General features: G+C 29.8%; 1 protein-coding gene across 8 annotated transcripts in view; it reads right to left on the reverse strand.

The window, feature by feature from the left end:
• Gyf (GIGYF family protein Gyf) overlaps positions 1–23,529 on the reverse strand; it is a 79,437-nt gene that overhangs the window by 30,349 nt on the left and 25,559 nt on the right. For all 8 annotated transcript variants that reach the window (XM_067047228.1, XM_067047230.1, XM_014433414.3 and 5 more), the window contains exons 8-14: positions 22,329–22,641; positions 20,605–20,805; positions 16,884–17,003; positions 16,633–16,790; positions 7,949–8,040; positions 3,779–3,893; positions 2,295–2,417 (exon numbers count right to left, since the gene is read on the reverse strand). In XM_067047228.1, the coding sequence (XP_066903329.1) occupies positions 2,295–2,417; positions 3,779–3,893; positions 7,949–8,040; positions 16,633–16,790; positions 16,884–17,003; positions 20,605–20,805; positions 22,329–22,641 (1,122 nt within the window). The remainder of the gene's footprint in view (positions 1–2,294; positions 2,418–3,778; positions 3,894–7,948; positions 8,041–16,632; positions 16,791–16,883; positions 17,004–20,604; positions 20,806–22,328; positions 22,642–23,529) is intronic.

A 23,529-nucleotide genomic window follows, 5' to 3' on the forward strand; every position in this document is an offset into this window, starting at 1 on the left:
GGTCTATTGTGTGACGTCATTCTCCATTTAACAGACCAAGTAACAGACTCTCAGCCATGTTAAATGTTATTTCGTTTTACCATGGTAAAAGAAGGCAATTTTTTTCGATTTAACATGAGTTTTTCCATTTAACACGCTTTAACATGTTAAACCAAAGATCATGAATACCCCTATTGTATAAGTTTTCATTTTGACAGTTTCCATAATTCAAGACCAAACAACTCAAATGATAAATCAACAATAGACAAAGAAAAATGAGTCCTATTTTTGAGAAACAGTAAAGGTAATATGTAAGTGTATCAGATATACACTAAATAGGAAACCAACCTGACGAGTGTCCAACCAATCATGAAGTTTAGGGATCGGTGGGGCTTGACTTCGTGATTGTGGTTGCTGTTGTTGTTGCTGCTGCTGCTGCTGCTGTTGCTGTTGTTGCTGCTGCCTAGATAAAATAAAGAAACAAATGATAAATAAAAAAATTTAGAGACATTTTAAAACTTTATTAAACAATACTTTTATTTTGAACATTTATTGCAACAAGTTTATTATACAAATAAATAATGCATTAGGACTTTAACAATAGTTACAACTTTTACAATAAATACAACTTTTACAAAACAACAGAAATTTTAACTCAAAATCATCTCTTTGTTTACTACGAACTCATCAGAATGTTACCTACAAATTCAGTCAATTTTTAAGATAAAGAGAAATGATAAATACAATGATAAAAAGATTTTTTAATCCTGACATTAATTGGTAGCACGTCATATTTAAAAATTGTCCATTCCAACGAAAATCTACGATAATGATGGCAACCAGTACAATAGTCAGCTATCAGTTTCATTTTCAGACAGTATCAAATAAGTTTTTCCTTGAAAAGAACATTTGATAAGGTGAACAAATACTTCTATTTTTTATGAAAACACGTAAACGACAAACATATCAATGTCAATCAACAAAAAAATCGATGAAGATGAGTGAAAATTTTCATAAACTTGTGTTTGTTCATCGAATTCATATTTTTATTTCAATTATGCCAAAAAGGATGGATTATACGAGTTACTAACTTAAGCAAGCTAATAGTTTGAACATAGAGAACCTGTATCTGATTCAAGCATAGTGGAATGTTGTACCAACATACAATTATCTGAATATAAAATATATATATATTAATTTTTTATCGCAATTAAATTTTTTCTTAACTCTGCTGGCTACCATGGTCTCACAACTTATTAATTATTAGGCAAGAAGTTTCATTTTAAATCATGGTTTGTTAAAATTATATTAAATTTTACATCAATATAGCTTAGTAATGGAAACAAGGCAGTAACAGTATTATTTAATCAAATTTTTTCCCATTGATATGACTTAGAAATGGGGGAGAATACATAATGCCGGCTATAATTGGTTATAAATTTTCAATTAATATAACTTTGAAATGGGGTTATACCAGTACCAATACCAACAAAAGTACACTGATAAATTTGTGTTAAATATATTACAGATAATTTGTCAACTATACTTTTGTTTAAATTTATAGTATCAAATTTGCAAGAATTAGTTTGAAAAATATTTATTGGTAACATGAGAATAATGATAAGTAAGTTATTAAAACTTTAATTTAAAAATACCCATCCTCATTAATGGCATATTATACTGTAAATAACAGAGGAATACAATCAGTTAATAAACTAATATTTAGAACCACCAGTGACCGTGAGGGCTCCTCTGGAAAACCATTTACAAATACAACTTCTTAAAAATATTTTCTTTTGATTTAAATAAGCATTATATAATGTAATATTTAGCCATAAAAGTTGAAATACCCATTTTTAAAAATGAAAACTATTGTCGTCACCTGCGTATGCTACCGAATCTATGTATGCAATCAGCTGACACATGAATGTTTTGAGAGTTTTTTAACTGAATTACTGAATAAAGACTCTTGAAAGTTATGTATATCATCACATTTTCTATAAAACATTTCAACAACATGAATTAATCCAAAACAATGTGAAAATATATATATATATTTTTTTTTTTTTGGTGCCACGAACTTTTTAAGCTCAAGAAGGATGGATGCTGCTGCAAATTTTTTTTTTCAGCCCAAGAAAGGTGCCACAGTGAAAAAGGTTAGGGAACCACTGTTTGATACTAAAGAAATTATCAGAAAAAATGTTCGGACAAATAAGTATAATAGCAATAGAAGATAAGATAGTTTATATGACTTATAATAACATATTTTTTCTTTAAAAAAAAAAAAATAATAATAATAAATAACAATGCATTACCTGTTGTTGGAGTTGTGCGAGGAGTGCGCGAAGGTTATTGTTGGTGGTACTGTGCTGGTGGAGAGAGTTCACTCCCACCTGCGGCGGATATTGAGGTGGCAGGATAGGCTCCATCAGGTTACCCTATCATCAATTAATTTATAACACTCGGTAAAAAATTACTTAAATAGATTTTAAAATTTCAATTAACTAGTTTGTTCATTTTATTTCAACTTTCTCATATTAAACAACAACAAAATTATTAATAGTATAAAATTATTTATCAACAATTTAAAAAAAAAAAATTCCGAAACGATTCAGTGTTTCTTAACACTAAAATTTTAAACCAGGATCAAATTAAAGAGTAGTTAATTCTCCATAACACATATATTTTTCTTTAAATAAACAATACACAAAGGTATAGAACAACAGTAAAAAATGTAACAAAATTTAATGTGTCAATGGAAGAAAACCTGTTATGATTGATAAATAAATCATTTATTTGAAAATAAACATGACGAATGGGCACCAATTTATAACATTTGTTCTTTATTTGATGTTTTAATGAGACTACATTTCTTTAAAAAGCAGTTATTAATTTCAAATGGCTATTAATAGTAATTGTAGAGCCATAAACAAATTGTAGCCATATCATAACATTAGGGGTATTCATGATGTTGTGTTAAATGTTTTACCATGTTAAATGTTATAACTATAAGATTGTGAGCAGCCCTATTTGAAGTCATGTTAAACGTTAAATGCACAAGAGCCCCTAGCGGGTTTCTCAGCAACTTGTTGTATAAGCCTTTATGTTTATAACCTTCCTTCCAGACCCTCATGTTATTGTTTACTTCAGTTTTGATTTAAGTAATTAATTACAACATGACTAGAGTGAGTGAAAAGTGGAATTTGTGTGAAAGTTTAGCTTATGAAATGAAATGAAAAAATAACTTTATTCTGGGACATATGTCCCCTAAGAATAATTACATGGTTCATATAGTGAGATTTTTATCTGACGAGCGTTTACAAATTTTCAGATAGTAGAATGAAATTACATTGTTTTTTTTTCTCAAATATATCATTAAAATTATCCATTCTGGTTTAATAACAGGGATATGAATACCACAAACACACGAAAGAACTGAGCTGTCACAACAAAAATGGCGGCGATCTCAACTGGTCTATTGTGTGACGTCATTCTCCATTTAACAGACCAAGTAACAGACTCTCAGCCATGTTAAATGTTATTTCGTTTTACCATGGTAAAAGAAGGCAATTTTTTTCGATTTAACATGAGTTTTTCCATTTAACACGCTTTAACATGTTAAACCAAAGATCATGAATACCCCTATTGTATAAGTTTTCATTTTGACAGTTTCCATAATTCAAGACCAAACAACTCAAATGATAAATCAACAATAGACAAAGAAAAATGAGTCCTATTTTTGAGAAACAGTAAAGGTAATATGTAAGTGTATCAGATATACACTAAATAGGAAACCAACCTGACGAGTGTCCAACCAATCATGAAGTTTAGGGATCGGTGGGGCTTGACTTCGTGATTGTGGTTGCTGTTGTTGTTGCTGCTGCTGCTGCTGCTGTTGCTGTTGTTGCTGCTGCCTAGATAAAATAAAGAAACAAATGATAAATAAAAAAATTTAGAGACATTTTAAAACTTTATTAAACAATACTTTTATTTTGAACATTTATTGCAACAAGTTTATTATACAAATAAATAATGCATTAGGACTTTAACAATAGTTACAACTTTTACAATAAATACAACTTTTACAAAACAACAGAAATTTTAACTCAAAATCATCTCTTTGTTTACTACGAACTCATCAGAATGTTACCTACAAATTCAGTCAATTTTTAAGATAAAGAGAAATGATAAATACAATGATAAAAAGATTTTTTAATCCTGACATTAATTGGTAGCACGTCATATTTAAAAATTGTCCATTCCAACGAAAATCTACGATAATGATGGCAACCAGTACAATAGTCAGCTATCAGTTTCATTTTCAGACAGTATCAAATAAGTTTTTCCTTGAAAAGAACATTTGATAAGGTGAACAAATACTTCTATTTTTTATGAAAACACGTAAACGACAAACATATCAATGTCAATCAACAAAAAAATCGATGAAGATGAGTGAAAATTTTCATAAACTTGTGTTTGTTCATCGAATTCATATTTTTATTTCAATTATGCCAAAAAGGATGGATTATACGAGTTACTAACTTAAGCAAGCTAATAGTTTGAACATAGAGAACCTGTATCTGATTCAAGCATAGTGGAATGTTGTACCAACATACAATTATCTGAATATAAAATATATATATATTAATTTTTTATCGCAATTAAATTTTTTCTTAACTCTGCTGGCTACCATGGTCTCACAACTTATTAATTATTAGGCAAGAAGTTTCATTTTAAATCATGGTTTGTTAAAATTATATTAAATTTTACATCAATATAGCTTAGTAATGGAAACAAGGCAGTAACAGTATTATTTAATCAAATTTTTTCCCATTGATATGACTTAGAAATGGGGGAGAATACATAATGCCGGCTATAATTGGTTATAAATTTTCAATTAATATAACTTTGAAATGGGGTTATACCAGTACCAATACCAACAAAAGTACACTGATAAATTTGTGTTAAATATATTACAGATAATTTGTCAACTATACTTTTGTTTAAATTTATAGTATCAAATTTGCAAGAATTAGTTTGAAAAATATTTATTGGTAACATGAGAATAATGATAAGTAAGTTATTAAAACTTTAATTTAAAAATACCCATCCTCATTAATGGCATATTATACTGTAAATAACAGAGGAATACAATCAGTTAATAAACTAATATTTAGAACCACCAGTGACCGTGAGGGCTCCTCTGGAAAACCATTTACAAATACAACTTCTTAAAAATATTTTCTTTTGATTTAAATAAGCATTATATAATGTAATATTTAGCCATAAAAGTTGAAATACCCATTTTTAAAAATGAAAACTATTGTCGTCACCTGCGTATGCTACCGAATCTATGTATGCAATCAGCTGACACATGAATGTTTTGAGAGTTTTTTAACTGAATTACTGAATAAAGACTCTTGAAAGTTATGTATATCATCACATTTTCTATAAAACATTTCAACAACATGAATTAATCCAAAACAATGTGAAAATATATATATATATTTTTTTTTTAAATAAAAATTACAAAAAATCCTTATAAACAGGTAAAAAATTTTAAGAATGTAAAATAAAATAAAACATAAGTAAATATATTTTTATATTTAAAAAAAAAATTTTGATTTCCATCACACCAAATGCAAGCTAGGAAAGTGACCTTCCTTAATGATAGGTTATCATCGTATGTGCTTCCAAACAACCATAGCTTGGCAATGAGTCGTAAACCGCGGTCAAGGTGTTAAACAGTTAGAAAATTAAATGAAAAACCATTCTTGATATAATCTATGATCCTTATGGCATTGTTCTTTTCATTTAGTGGGCTCCAACCATGTACATTTTTCTCGGGACATTTCCTACATCAATACAAAACTTCTCTACCTTTTTTAGTAAGGAAGTAATACTTCAGGTCCCACAGATCTTAAAAGGTCTGCAAGGCTATATAAATTAAACATAATTATTTCAAGATAAATTCTGAATCAAGTAGGCATACGCTTAATCTAGTTAAAAAAATTGACACTACATTCATATACTTTTTAATTTGAAATGTTCATTTTCAGAAAACTATGTAAACATTGATTAGTAAGCCAATAATTATAAATAGACAAAATATTCTCTATTAAATAAAAGTTAAAAAGTTTGAAAAGGGTTTATTCTATTCATGAAATAGAATATTTTGATTTCTGGGTACACTGTTTTAAAAAATTTAGAACCATACAATATGATTGGGGAATTCATGCGATCCTATTGTACTAAGTAAGTTAAATGTGCTTAGAGTTGGAGTCGAGAAACTCACTTGACATGAGTATGCTAAATGTAGCTGATAGCACACTCGACTTTAGTATGTTCTGGAATCTACTATTTTCATAAACGACATACAGCTCAGGGAGGTTATTATGGTGTTTCATTATAACCATTTATTACTTTCATTTCAACTCAAAAACTAAAAGTCGTACGAAGCTGAAACTACATAGTGAGGACATGTGCATGTTACAGCAACTTTTTTTTATTTCCATACTTTGGATTTTTTTTTTAATTAGTGATAAATTTAGCATGAGCCCACCAATCTATACCAAACTTGGGAACAAAAGTAGGGGGAGGGAAAGAGTAAGTGAAAGTTGTCTGGTGTGAGCACTATACCAGATTTTTTAGTTTTAAGTGAAATAATTTATGCGATCAAGTGCAAGAACTTATAACAGTTGTTTAAAGAATATGGCTAACTTTACTTTTACAGATTATTATTAAATGATTAAATTATATCAGATAGGAAACTGGCAAAAATAATACCTGGAGAACTAAATTAAGCAGTTCTATAAAAATATATTTCCTCATATCATTCAAAAACCCTGGTTCTCACAAGCAAACATAAGGAAAGAAGTCATAAAAACTTATATTTGACTTAGAACGAATCATGGGATTTGCAAATACTACCAGCACAAAATAGACATAACTGAAACTTTTCAATGCAAAAATTATAGTGGTAATGAGACCCTTAAAGATGTTATACTTAAATGTTCAGCATAAAAAAAAACAAAAACAATATTGGTCAAAAATCTGGATACAAATCAAAACATTATTAATGAAAAGTTTTGAAAAATTATATTAAAAGTTTTGAAAAGACTATGCAAAAATATGCTACATCCATAAATAATTGAAATCTTGAAACAAAAATCTATAACAGAAATAGTATATTAGTAAATCACATATATTTAACTTAATAAATAATAGCAATAAAAACAGAATATAGTTAATTAACTTGCAGAATACAGGTAATTAATTTTTCGACTGTATGGAATAAAAGCCAATACCACTCACACAGGGAAAAAAAAAAAAAAAACTTTACACAAGCAAGTTAGCTTTAGATGATCTACTCCAAATTTCTCCCAACTGTTTAACACAATGACACATAACATTTAGAGAACAAATAACATGAATATCCCAAATATATTTATCTCTTAGAATTTCATATCCTATAAAATTTGAATAATTTGAGCTATATTTAAATTTAACAAAATGCACCTTCTAAACTGATAATCAACTAAATTAAAAAAATAAAATAAACTTCAGGCTTTTACATGATCTAAATTACTCTTTTACCACATTTCTTATTATGCTTTGACTCAGAACATTATTGAATTCTAATTAAATGCAAATAAAGTTACTAAGTTGCATTTATTTATAGCAATGAATTAATGTTATTTTACCTTATTGAAAATAAAATGATATTTCTTGTACAGTTTCTATTTATTAGACCAACCACAAGATTTAGCCAAGATGTATTTTGATGAATTTACTTACAAATTATTTATAGTATAGATTTTGTTATTCTGCTAAACAACGTAGCCTAATATATCATTTTTAAATAACAAAAACAAAGTGCCTTTTTCACAAAAATTTTTTTTATTAATTTCGAAAATGCATTTCAAAACTCATACACATCACTAAGGACTTTTTCTCTTTGAATCCTCACCTGTATAAGAGATTTCTCATTTGCTGTTGGTACTGTTGCATTAGATAATTTTCTTGCATTTGGTTGTTAACCATGGTAGCGGCTTCTTTGTTCTGAAAAAAAAAAAAAAAATCGATTGAATAACTTTTCAAAAGATACAAAATGCAATCTCATGAAAAACAGGACACATAAACCTTTGATTAATGTAAATATAACATTAACATATTGCAGTCATATTTTACATTTCTTGTAAAATCAAAAAGTGTCAACTGTTACCTTGAAATTAATATTATGACAAATATTTTGAAAAATTTATTAACATTAACAGTGTAGAGAAAACATTAATATTTGGATGATAAAAGAAAATGTATACGTAAAAGGTTATAATTTATTTGATAAGTCTAAATTAAAAATCATCTACAATTTATAAATAATTCCTTTGAAATATGGGATTATTAGACATTTTAAATAGCATATTAATGCATAATGTTGATAAATAACATGTATATAATCATTTGTCTGTTAAATGATTTTGGTTAAGAGACCGGAACAATGCATTCTTCATAAAACAAATGCAAATTACCATACACTTGTAATTAACAATATACATATAACAACTATAAGAACTTGTAAAATGTATTAATTTATGTATACAAAGTGGATTAAGTTTTTAAAGACTTAAAAACGAATTGAAAATTATTTTTAAGCATAAAGAGACAACAAAGTGATATTTATTAAGTAACAAAGCAACTGAACTTCAATAGAAATATCCAATAACTAAGTATTTATGACATTAATGAAGATTTTATAAGGAGTACTTTAATGTTTAATTTAAGTTTAAATTTTATCTTTTAAATTTTAAGTTGTTTTTTGTTAAATAACTGATAATTTCTTCTATATTCAAATATTTAATGGAATAAATCAATCATAAACTCAACTATTAATTTACAATTTTATTTTGTCATTACATAAATTATCTTCTGAAATAATAAAAACTTGTAGTCAGATGCAGTTATTGTGTTTATGTTTTCATAGTAATCTTTAATTAATTATAAATATAAACAAGACATAAATTGGCAACCTCTACCATGATGATAATGTAACCATAGTAACCTCTAATAAATAATAATGAAAAAAAAATTTACAATAAATCCTTGATACACTGGATACGAAGTAATGGTTACAGTTTCGAATATGATTGTCAGATTTTATATTGTGTATAATTTAAATTTAAATTTTAAGTTTTTTGTTAAATATCTGATGTTTTCTTCTATATCCAAATATTTTCTGGAATGAAAATCATAAACTCAACTATTAATTCACAATTTTATTTTGTCATTACATAAATTATTTTATGAAATAATAAAAAATTGTAGACAGATGCAGTTATTGTGTCCATGTCTCCATAGTAACCTTTAATTCAATTATAAATTAAAACAAGACATAAATTGGCAACCTCTGCCATGAAGATAATGTAATCATAGTAACCTCTAATCAATAATAACGAAAAAATAATATTACAATAAATCCTTGATACACTGGATATGAAGTATCGGTTATAGAGATGAATATGATTGTCAAATAAATAAAGCAACTTATTAGTGTTTGATAGCAATAATTAATTTGAAAAAATTCATATTTCACATTTACATGATGTGTATCATGGTTGGTTATGACAACCATCAGCCGTGATAACCGAATATGCCTAGCCCCTTACAACCCTTTATTTAATGATGATATGGAATAAATCCTTTAAATTCATCGAAAAGTTGCCAGAAAACTGAAAAAAAAAATAACTCACACAACAAACCATTTAGTAAAACTATTTGACCAATGCCATCAATCAAGGCATGTAGTGAAATTGGAGTTTCTAAAATACACCTTGGGTTAAAAAGATCTGGGAAATTAAAGAAATGCCTGAGGAATGGAAGGAGTCTCTACTTATTTCTGTTCACAAAAAAGGCCCGATGAAGGTGATGTAAGAACTATCGATGAATCTCACTCATTTCTGTATGTTATAAAATATTTATGCTAATCTTCACTAGTCGAATCACGGAATACGCTGAAGAAATTATCGGAGACTACCAATGTGGTTTTAGATGAAATCGTTTAACTATTGATCAAATTTTTTTATTACGGCAAATCTTGCAGAAAAAATTGGAATACAACGGGGTAGTTCATCAGGTTTATATAGATTTCCAAAAGGTTTACGACTCTATTGACCGCCAGAAACTGTATAATATTTTGATCGAACAGGGAATAACAAAGAAGTTAGTAAATCTCGTATGGATGTGCATGACTGAAATGTTTAATAAGGTACGAATCGGTAATCTGAGAAATTCCAGGTATGATTGGATTCAAAACAAAGTGATTTTTATCACCTATCTTATTTAATCTACCACTGGAATACGTCATTAGAAGTGTGGTGAATACCGAAAAGGGTTTAACTTTGGGTGGTAAGATACCAGTGCTTGGGTATGCTGATGATTTGGTATTATTGGGTGAGGACAAAGAAACTATAGAACTAAATACAACCGCGTTAATAAACTCCAGTAAGGAACTAGGTCTTGAAATAAATATGGATAAAACAAAATACATGGTTAGCAGTAGAAAGTGACCAATTTCAGTGATATAGATATGGGAGGAAATATGTTTGAACAGGTAGATAGGTTTAAGTATTTAGGTTCTACGGTAACTAGAAAAAACCAAATCATTATTATTATTTTACCAATACCAGTCTAACACATTTGGAACGTTCGGGCAATTAGGTCATGAACCAAAGTTTTAATAACTTTGATTTTAAATTAGTATAATAAATAATTTTAGCTGCTTTATATGCTTTATCAATAGGCTAAAATAAAGTCATCTCCAATGCTTTAAAATTTTTTATAAATCTCAAAAAGCAAAAGTTCCTCTTTTTGAGAAAAGTGAAGTTTTGTATATTTTATTGTGCCTATAGAACTAAATACAACCACGTTAATAAACTCCAGTAAGGAACTAGGTCTTGAAATAAATATTTCAAGCTTTTGAAACTTGAATTTCCAACATTCAAGTAAGAATTACATTTGGTATAAAGCAGAGGTAGTTGTAAGTCAGCACAATAGATGGAAGACATCAGAGTCTTCAAATAAATGAAAAAGAGGGGGGGAGAGGTTCATATGTATATATAATGCGTTTTATATTGAAACGTCCTATAATCCTCTCATTTTAAACAAAAATAGTGATATCGAAGACAAGCCCAATATAAATGTCAACTACCTATCTAGCGATGAACTCTAAGTAGATTGGAGAAACTAAAAGATAATGAGCACTACAGCACTGACATGATTATAAAGGAACTGAGTTGTATATTATATTATAAAAGTTCTATATTATATTATAAAGGAACTGAGTTGTATATTATATTATAAAAGTTCTATATTATATTATAAAGGAAAAGAGTTGAACACTAAACAGTTCATGCTCAGAAATTTGAAAAGAAATATCATGTCCAAGTAACTAGTAGGTAATTCATCGATATTAATCGTTAGATATCAAAATAATAACTGTTTGACAATTGCATTCTAATCATGGAGTCTTACCCATAGAACAAGCCATGAGATAGAATATTTAAGGAAAAAAGAAAAATTTTAGCTGTCCAGCCAAATATACTTGTACAATACATCAAAACTATGGGTCGATTCGATCATCTTAAATCCAAATTAAAATCAGAAAAAACTATTCTTATTTTAAAAACAATTCTCAGTCCACTGCTGATATATGGCTGTGAAGTCCAGGGAGCGGCATTCTTTACGAAAAAGAAAAAATTACTATCTTTTCCAAATAAAGTCATAAAAATTGCAGTGGTTTGTTGGTTTGTAAGAAACAGCCAATTGCATCAGGAATTAAAAATAGAGGCAATAGAGAGATTACATAAAATGTAACGCTCATGAAGTTCCACTCCCAGTTACCTACAGTTAAACGAACAGTGACCTACAACTTGGGAAACCAAACCACAACCCGAAGACTGAAGCCCAGGCTGCTGCAGGACATCCTGTTATAAATTCTATATTTATCAGTTCTGTTATTGTCACTCTAAAATTTCATTTCATCTTAATCCCTCTTTTTCTCTCTTCATCTTCTTCTTAAATTCACTTTTTTTTTTTTTTTTTCCAATAGAAGTTGTGGCATTTGTGAAAAGAGTGAAAATATGCCACAATGTGAGTGTAACACAAATTTTTAACCAAGTTTTAACCATTTAATTAGTATGAAAGCAAGTGGACTGAATGTTCAGCAAGCGGATCTGGTCTTGGATGGCTATAAAGAAGTTGTCATCCTTTAATAACCAGTGTAGAAGTGCTGAGGTTCATTTTCTATAGTCATGGCAAACAATAGAAGAATCAAACATTTAAATGGCAAACCTTCAAATAAGATGCTCTTAAACAGTTTAATTGTTGATTGAAATTTAATAGAAGCCAATTTAAGTTTTTGTTTGAAACAAAAGAAACTATATTATTTACTGAGTTTTCTCTATCTTCTAATTGTTTGTTTAGAGCTGTAGTGTTGTATAATTAAGTTTATTGAAAGTTTAATCCGACAAAAACTTTTAGCCAAAGATGACTTTATATATTTAACATGATTCTCATTTATTATTTTTAAAGAGAGAGAAAAAAAATGGTTTAGTTTGTTTTATTTACTTGTATTAGAATAACCCTCAACCCCTCCCTCATTTTTTTTTTTCTGATTGTTAGAAATAAGAATAATTTACAAATTTATTCTGGTATCACTGATTTCAAACAATGAAAAGTTCTTATATCTTAAAAAGTAATAAACTATAAAGATGAAAATTTAGATACTAAAAAACTAAGAATTAATGATCAGCATAAATTTATAAAAAAAATATTTCTATAAAAAATATTTTATAAAAAAATTGTTCTTTAGCAAGTAATTATTTTGAAAATGTAATATATATTATATAAACGACGATTACCTGAGAGGCAAAAACAATTTTTCAGATACAAAACAGTAAGTAGTTTTAGTATTACGTGTTTGTGGATAAGAACAGACCAACATATTTTTAAAAAAAGTGATGTTATGAGTATTTTGTTGGAAATAAGTGATTTTAGTTTAAATCAACTTTATGATTAACAGTATTCGGCAAGTATATATACATGGAAGATACAAGTGAAATGATTTAGAGATGAGTCCATTTCATAATTAGAAACCGTGGCAAGGATAGGAATCTGTAAAAGTTAAAGGAATGAATGGGTGCGAGGGTGTGCTCAGATGGTTTGAAGGAAGTCAGGTTACGGAAAGTTATGGATGATTCGTGCATAAGGATGATTTGTAAATACACAACACACAAAAAAATCAAACAAAAAATCACTGATAAATTCCCTAAACCTGCTGACTTATGAACTACCTGAACATGCCTTTACTTACAACCACTTCTTTAACTTGGAAAAATCTTTCCCTTAATTTTTAATTATAAAAAAAATACTTATTTCCAAATTGATCTATAGGCATATTGAAACAAATTCTGTATATGAAGTTGAAAAAAGACTGTATTTTCTTTACTAATAGGCATATATCAAACCTAATAGGTATAGTTTGTGCATTGTGCATCAATGATACCTCAATAAACAAAAATATCACAGCTAACTTCAAGAAATCAGTGATAATTCAATTTCCAGTGAATATATAGTTTTACCACTTTATAGAAACACTGGATACAAGCGAAATTTATAAATAATGATAACTGTTAGGTAGACAATGAATTATGAATATAAATGGTAAAAGTCTTATTTATAAATACACTATTTCAAATAATGTAATTATTTTTATTTTTGTATGTATTACATTAATCCAAATAATTTTATTTATTTTATTAAATATATATACTCACGAAAATTTTAATACATTTACTGGAAGTCCGTAAGCACATAAAATCAAAATATGCAACAGAAATTCCGATTTGTCAAAGAGCATCGTCAAAAACAAACCCAGATACATAGTGGATCTGTAAAATTAGGTCAATTTATTTTTTCAATAATTGATTGAAAAAAGTTTTTTTTTTTTCTTTTATTCAGACATGTCCTAAGAAGCATTTAATTTAAAGCTATTCCTCGACTTTACCTCCTTTGGGTTAATAACAGAAGATAATAATGGATAATTCGTTTTGTGACACCAACAAAAGAAGTCGTCTGATTTTTTTATTATTATTATTATTTTTTATGGAACAATATGTAAGAAGGGTGGTAAGCATAAGTTGGAATGTTCCTACCTAATTATTTTAGTGTTAGAAAAATTTCATGTCAGTCAATGCTCATCTCCGAGCCCACTATTATTTTAATTTCATTAACATTCACACAAATAAATAATGAGCTTTAGAATTAGTATATATGTTCTATTTTCAGAAGGTGAAAATATTTTAAAACAATAAAACACAGGTTTCATATGTGTTCTGCATGTCAGAAGTAAACTTACCTATTATCCTTCCATATCTTTTATCTGTTTTTTATATTTACCTCACATTTCCCTGCTTATTAAATCTGTACTGCTACAACCCGCGCACAGTCAGTGGTACAAAACTTTGTAAAGGAAGTACTGCTACTAGGCCAATGGTAGTACAAGGAGGTGATTTTGTTAGAATCATGCTCAACAGCTAGATTTTTACCCGATTAAGGGTTTTATTTCTTTTATTACTTTCAGTTTTATTTGAATTTAAAGGTTTGATAAGAAAAACATTTTAAAAAATCAGGTGGAGTATATGCATCACACTACTTTCTTAGCTTTGAAATGAAAATATGTTTCATTAATAGATAAGTTAAAGACAAAATCCGTTTATTGATATAACAACCATGGAAATGGGAAAACATTTATTTTCTCCTTTAATTTATTATCAAATTCTTTTATATTTTGTATTTATCCATTGTTTATTAGAACCAGCAATGGGTAATTTTTTCAAATTTAAAAATTAGGCATTTCAGCCCTAAAATAAAAGAAAAAAAAAATGGGCGACTTGAATTTTTTTTTTTAATAAAACAATCTGTTGTACAACAAATAAAAAATAAAATCTGTAGTTTTATCAAAACTCTACTAGATTCATTGAAAAATTACAAAATAAACAACCCACTAACTTTTAAGGACTTTGGCCAATACAGGAATAAAAATCAGCTTGAACTGGGTTAAAGGTCATAGTAGAAACGAGTAATGAAAAGGCTGACTTAAATACAAAAATGACAGCAAACAATGACAAAGCCCATTTAGTTTATGAGAAAATAAACATCTCAACAATAAAAACTTATATACACAATGAAATTATTGAAAGATGGAAGATAAAATGGGATACAACAACAAAAGGCAAACCACTTTGCAATTTGATACAGGACATAACAGTTACTAAAAACTGAAAAGTGAAAAATACACCATACCAACTAACACCGTTAATCACTGAACACGGGCCTAGTGGACACAACAAGAAAAGATATGGACTAAAAGTGAATGTGATCAGCGGATAGCGCAAGACGCAGGACTTCAGATATCTACTTAGGACTGTAGACTGCTTGAACCGGACAGAGCCAAGCTAATGAGACAAACAGCCATTGATGGTCTGTCCTGGCCAGTGCTTCACCAAATTGATGGTCTGTCCTGGCCAGTGCCTCAGCACATTGATGGTCTGTCCTGGTCTGTGCCTCAGCATATTGATGGTCTGTCCTGGCCAGTGCCTCAGCACATTGATGGTCTGTCCTGGCCAGTGCCTCAGCATATTGATGGTCTGTCCTGGCCAGTGCCTCAGCATATTGATGGTCTGTCCTGGCCAGTGCCTCAGCATATTGATGGTCTGTCCTGGCCTGTGCCTCAGCACATTGATGGTCTGTCCTGGTCTGTGCCTCAGCATATTGATGGTCTGTCCTGGCCAGTGCCTCAGCACATTGATGGTCTGTCCCTCAGCATATTGATGGTCTGTCCTGGCCAGTGCCTCAGCACATTTTGTGAAAAAGTACAAAGAAAAACTTCACAAAAAAAAGTCACATTATTTTTGGCTCATTGACTGCCAATTTTAATTATTCTAAATAGTAGTTTACTTTATTTTCCTTTTTGCTTTATTTCACATTATATTCAATTCATTTTTATGCTTCATTATTTTTTTTCTTTATTTTCTAATATCTTTATTTTCTCTATGATCTATATATGTCGAAATATGTCATGAAAATGTATTTAACATACATTTTCATGACATATTTCGACATGTTAATAAATATGTTTCTTACAAGGTAATATCATCTCGAGAGCATGGAGGGTTCATAAGGCCTCTCACCTATATGACTCTCACTAAGTTATTGAGGGAGAAAAGAAGAAAAAAAAATGACTTTTCATAACTAGTCTGTTCACACACATACTATGACTATTTTGTGAGGCTTGTTTATTTGGACTTAAGAAACCTCAAAATGTTTATTCCCGTCAAAAACCCGAAGACAAAATTTTGCACGATCACAAAACTTTCCTATACTATATATTACATACATTGGTTATAAATAATATTTTGTTAGTTTTAATCCCTAAGTACTTAGGAAAATGAGTAGCTTGGGTGATAAAAACCATCTCAGCACACATACACTAGGTAGTGATGACTACAGAACGAATATGTTTTAATACCTATATCTTTAATACATTATATTATACATATATATATTAATTAAAATGTAAAAAAATAAAAAACTTACGAGAGGATGAAATTCAGGCAGGAAAGGAATACAGCCCCATAACTTGATTAATTCTCCTAACGGTGCGTAATTTGGATCACAGGCTCTTCTCACTAACAGGTTCAACGTAAAATAACCACTTTGAAACCACTCAGCCATTTCGGTGCAAGTAAAGGGTCCTAGATGGTAAATAATAAACATGTGTTGGTTATTGCTTATTGCTTATAAAGTAATTTAAAAAGTCTAAATATCAATATTAAAAGTGAATTAACCTTGAACCTCTCCTTGCGGATCTCGGTAAAACCATTGCTTATCCTGCTTTTCTTCATCCTCCATTAACTTCGCCACAAGATCTGCGGCTAAGTCATCTGTCATATTGCTAAGGACATCCTCTGAAAAGAATTAATAAAAGAAAACACATTTAATCATTTATAAAATTATATTAATAACAAATAATTTCTGTGTCATAACTATAATTTACTGCACCATGATTAATACCAGTACATATAATTATACAAGTACTATACCTAAGACACAGTATAATAATAATAATGGTTTGATAGATTATCCTCTAACACAAATTGGACTGGTGGTTTCATTAATTATCCTCTAACACAAATTGGATTAATGGTTTGATTTCCTCTAACACAAATTGGATTAATGGTTTGATTGATTATCCTCTAACACATATTGGATTAATGGTTTGATTGATTATCCTCTAACACAAATTGGATTAATGGTTTGATTTATTATCCTCTAACACAAATTGGATTAATGGATTGATAGATTATCCTCGAACGCAAATTGGATTAATGGTTCAAATTATTCTCCAACACAAATTGGATTAATGACACCATAAATTATCCTCCAACACAAATCTGACAATAGACTGATAGACAAATACAGAATCAAATTTTTTTCCTTGATGTCTAAAATGTAAAATACGAGGGAATATTTTTAATTTTTTTTTTAATCAATTACTGCATGAATACAAACATCGCCCAACTTTGGTAACGAGGAAGCAAAATGAGAAAAATAATATACAACATAGTTTATAAACAATATAGTAGAAAGGTTATAACTAACAATTGTTCAATGATGCAATGGGATAATGTATAAGTATCCAATAATCCATCAGGTTCAAGCTAATAAACCTGTAAACAATTCATAATTTTTAAAATTGTGTATGAACATATTAAAACACCTTCATCTTCCTTCAATGACAGGAGTCACAACTTATAATCGTTTATTTCATTTGATTTAAGCTAGTTAAGAGACTTTATGTGCTGGAAACATCGACGGTTACGCTAGTATTGGCATTAAATGGAAAGTGTTGATTCTTTCATTATTTAAAATTAATGGAAAACCAATCAATCGATTCTGTAAAAGATTAACTTGTACATCATGTAGATTGATACGATGCTAAAGCCTGTGTTAGGTATATAAGTTGGCTGTTATGACCGCTTATAATGAATTACTAAACTCACTTTTACCAAAAAGTTATTAATATTATATCATCTTCGATGAACAAATTAATGGCACGATCTGACAAAAAATCTATTCTTTACCTTTGTTTTTAGAGAGTGCATCAGTTTAAAAATTTGAGATAATGCTTGTTTGATAAATATTATTCAGCTTAGTCATTATTAATAATTGTTGTTGAACAAATCATATGTAAAACAATTAACAATATGAATATTTATTATTTATTAAACCAACATTTTAATAGCTTAATGTTTTAGCAGATCTACAGATCACTCTTTTGTCATTATTTGGAAATTTGGACTTTGGAAAATACATGTTTTTAATTATAAAATTTTTATTAGCAGGGAGAAAAGACTGACTAAATAAACATTTTTGAACTAAGGACTCTAGCTTAAACCCAGTCCAATCAGAGGCAAGCATTTGGTCATGTGAGGTGTGGCAGTAAATTTTAATTTTTAGCTCAATCTTACCTAAACCACTGGTCATGTACTCCATGGCCCCAATTTCGAATATCAATTTTTACCAAGATCCTACATTGACTCTCTAACCCCTACTTTTTTCTCCATCTTTATCAATGACCCTCCACTTGCCTTACAAATCTACCTTTCCTTCTATCCTCAAGACACCTCAAATGTCATTTTAACTACAAGAAGACATCAATATAAGCACTTGGGCAACAGACAATAAGCTTGCGTTAAATGCCGAAAAGACTAAAGCAATCATAATTGGATCTCCCTCTCTCCTTAAATCTAACACAGGACTCCCCAACCTTAACCTAAACAATACTCCTATCTCATTCCACATGTCAGTCAAAAATCTTGGTGTCACTTTTGATCAAACTTAATCCTGGAAACCACATATTGCCCAAATTTCCTTTTGAACCATACCTTTCCTAAAGCTATTCAATAGAATATGTTATCTCCTTCCACTTAAAACCCGTCAACTCTTTGTTTCCTCTCTTGTTTTCCCCCACTTTGACTATGGCTGCCTGGTATATGGTGGACTCTCGGGTAATCTCGAATCTAAACTTTAACATCTTATGAATTGTGCAGTACGATTTATTTTCGGGATCACCAGAGATACGTACATGACACAGTATTATGCCAGCATTTTCTAGCTTCCTTTCTATTCCAAGTAATTAATACTCAACACCTCTCCTATACCCTAGAAAACCTGCAATTCAAATTTTCAGTCCAATCCCATACTACCAGATCCCGTTTATCTGACATCTACCCTTCACCTCACCAAACTGCTGTGGCTGATAAATCATTTTTTACCAGAGCAGCATATCACTGGAACTCCATTCCCTAACATACATCATGTACCAACCCTTCGCTCATTTAAAACCCGTGTATTTAACTACCTTTTACTTCACCAATCTAATAATTATATTCACTAATCCGATATTATAATAGTACAGATATTTTGTGACTACCTTTTTGTTTTCTTTTTTAAATATTTAGTCAGTTAGTTTTTTTTTCTTCTCTGTAATCTGAAATTATTTATATTTTACCTCAACTCCTCACTATCACATTACCATAGGGTCATATCTCTTCTTAATCACATGACCATTGGGCCTATCCATCTATTATCCCTACCTCTCTCTAACTGGCCTATCAAAATACTCTTAACCCTATTATACCATTGTATCAATTACATGTAATTAAACTGCCAAGTAGCCATTACATAGACTATAACTTAACTCCACCATTTTTGTTTTCATGATGTTTGAGAGACTTGAAGTTTCAGTGGAAACTAAGTGAGCCCTCCAACCATTTTGTTCACTCTCATTTTATTATGTATCTCACCATCCTCTTCTTATTAGCTGTCATTTTGTTTTGCTTCATTGAGCTTACAATTCACACAGCACAAACTTTTTTATTACATTCATTATTACCATTAGGACGAGATATTTATTGTAATAAAAGATGATTATTTTAAGAAAACAAAACATGTTTATTAATCAATCAATGCTAATAGTTTAGTAACAAAATTAAAGAAACAAATCTGGTGCAATACACATATCACACTATATTCACTACCACCCTACTTTGAGTTGAATTTATTTTTTTCATTTTAAAGCTGTTTCCAGTAGTGAAAATAGTAACGTAACAGCTAGCCTATTTCTTGATGAAATGGCCTACGTAATCGCACTTTTTTATTTTTCTATTAGTGCTGAAAACAACATGATTAAATTGTAAAACAGTTCTTTATCCTTTTTTTCAAAATACTGCATTAATCATCACAAATTTCCATCAGTCCTCGAACTTGTTCCCTATGTCAATGACTAGCTAGCCGCTCCAACCACATCTTGACCCATGCATGTCTTTTTCTTTTCTTCTTTTATAGCAAATGCAGTTAAAATAATATACAATTTATAATTACTCATTTCAAGAAGCAAGGTAAGTCTTTGGAGAAACCAAGATTGTAATTTACAGAATATTGATACGTATAAGGGACATCTTCAATAATAGTGTAATACTCCATAAATAATAAAATGATACCCACCTTGGTGTTCCAACGACGGCTGGTGAATAGAAGGTGGCGGTTGGTGAATATGGTGGGGTGGAGACTTGTGCTCATGGACAACAGACTGAGGTTGTGGAGGCTGTTGTATCAGTTGAGGAGGCTGTTGAGGTGGCGATCTTCTATCCGCAGGAGACGGCATAGGAACTGAGGTTGGAAGGGGCGGTGAAGGAGTTTTCACAGCTATAAATATATATAACTGATTGAAGACCCATGTAATGATATTATAAAAATATACATAATATCTATTTATATATAATGGGTTACATAAAGGTCTTAAATATGGTCAAAGTATGTGTTTTACCAATTTTATTTTTAAATTGTAAGCACTATAGGTAGTACATGTAAATCAAAGTTTTACCAATGGTTTAAAAAAAAAAAATTATGGTGATGATAAGGATAAAGACTTAGAGAACCCAAAGGTTCGATGCTGACATCACTAATCACTCTCTACATACATCGGCCCAGTGATTCTTTTGAATGGTGATAGAGACTTTTTTTAGGGAAATGGGAATATGCAAGATTTTCCCAACTAACTAAAAAAATTTGAAATTTTTCTTTTGGTTTTTTTTTCACTGAAAATTATATTTATAGTACAATCCTCTTCATGCCCTTGTTCATCTTTAAAAATGAGTTACATAAAAAGCCAACCTATAGTAACTGTAATATTATGTATAAATCAAAGTTTGACCATTGCATTTGGATGCAAATTTTATACTCCTTCTATAATATTGTTGAATATATTCTATAATAATAGTTGAATTCTAGGACATTTTTCCCACTAACTAAACAAATAGTGAAAATTTCATAGTATTTTCCTCATAAAAAGTTCTCTCAAAGACTTTCGCAATCCCAAACTTACCTTTCAACTACATTAAAACAAGATAAAAATCAAAATTGATTTTAACCTAATTGATACAAAATGGATCCCTTTTTTTTTCCTACCTATTTATTGGACTAAGCTCAGAATCTGTAAAATTTTTAAAACATAACTCTCTCATTACTATGTAAGTAGAGAAGAAAAATACAGTTTTCAGGCTTAAAAATTTTTACAGAAAAACGGTAACATAATAGGAGGGGTAAATGTCAACCCTCAGTTATTTTTTTATTCTCAAATAAAAAATCATAAATGTTAAAATATATATAATAATGTACAAAATAGAAATATGTAGAAAAATGATAATTAATAGAAAAAGAAACATACAAAAAAATATATAAGAATAATAAACAAAAAGTCAGAAAAAATCTATTCTTTTTTAACGAAAGTCTTCCACTGAAGACTTATACAGCCCCCCCCCCCTCTAGAGTAGGAATATCAATATTTATTTCTCAGGGCTTTCGTGAAATAAATATTGACCAACTCAGGTGTGATTCAAACCCACTGCATTCTGTATCAAGCACTTTGGGAACATCCCAGCCTGCTCGGCTACATCATCTCAGAGTTTTTTAACTTTTAAAAATAATATGATACATAACATACAAGCAAATTTTTAGGTAAAGAGATGGTCCTGTTACAAAATAAATTGTTACTCTTACAAAAAAAGTAATAAGAGCAAAATCATTACAAAAAACTGAGAAATCAATGTCTGAATGAAACAATAAATTAAAAAAATAATTGATATACAATCTGTTGAAATAAAACAAGAGGATGATGGAAAAGTGGTAAGACAACAAAATTTGTTTTTTCATGGTCATGGCATAATTACCTCGGTGTGATTGTTGGAGTTGTATAGAATGATGTGGAGGTGTTGACTGCGGCTGTAGAGGAGGCGGCTGACTATTGGGAGTTTGGGGATGCTGATGAGAATTGGGTGCCACCCGTTTCGGAGACTCAACCCTAGGTGGTGTCGTTTCAACTTTCTGATTCCCACTTACTTCTTTATCAGGCGATTTTGATTCCTTGGGGCTTTCCTTGGCTTCAGACTTCTTTTCATCCCTTTCCCTGAACAAAGGATCATTTTTGCTGGAAGATCCTTTTTCTTTGTCTCGCTCCCTATCTTTCTCCTTTCCACTGATTCGCTAAAACAGAAAGAAAAATTTATATTATTACAAATTGTGTTGTTTTCAAGGGAAACTCTCGTCTGATCAGTGGCAGATACAATAAAGGACATAATTATTTTACATTTTATTCGTTAAAATTTTAATTTACATTTGTGTCTCCATGATTACCAACAAAGAATGTTTTGAAGAGAGAAAGCTTAACAGGATTTTCGGAAAGTCTCCAGGTGAAGATTAGTGAAAACTATAATAACTGGAAGCAAATGATCCGGAAGGATAAAGGACAATGGGTGACAATTGCAACAGGGAGTACTTAGATGTATGTAAGGGAACACTTAGAACTTCATTCCACCATAAAATTTCGGCTACAGGCTAAATGGATCCTCATGGATTGCTGGGTTCATAATTCCTAATGAGACATGACAATTTTAAAGCCAAGCTAGATAGTTCTGGCCAAGACGTAGATATCTAATGATGCACTTGTAATGTTCCACAAACTACTGAGTATATGGTCACAACCACGGACGGAGTACTGCAGACACTGCACTGCCTTCGTGGGATTATGAGCTCCAATGATGAGAACCATTGAAATTAACATCCCCACGGAGGAGTTTCAAAAAAATTAGAATTTACCGAGGTTCAAGGAGTTTATATATGTCTGAGGGGTCCAGACCACAACATGCTGAGACCCAAAAAAGGAAAAGGAGCTATATCACAGTGGTGCAAAACTCATTATTATCAGAGAAAAAAAATCATACACCTTAAACAAACAATTTTAAAGCCATAACATAATTGAGTCCATTATTAGTGAATTTTTTTTTTTTCTGAATCGAATGAAACCAAAATTAAGTCTATAACTTAATATATTTTTGGTATTTTGAATATATTAATTAATTATAATCTTTAAAT

Source organism: Halyomorpha halys, unplaced genomic scaffold, assembly GCF_000696795.3.
Source record: "Halyomorpha halys isolate HHAL.00 unplaced genomic scaffold, Hhal_1.1 Scaffold1205.1, whole genome shotgun sequence".
Taxonomy (NCBI): Eukaryota; Metazoa; Arthropoda; class Insecta; order Hemiptera; family Pentatomidae; genus Halyomorpha; species Halyomorpha halys.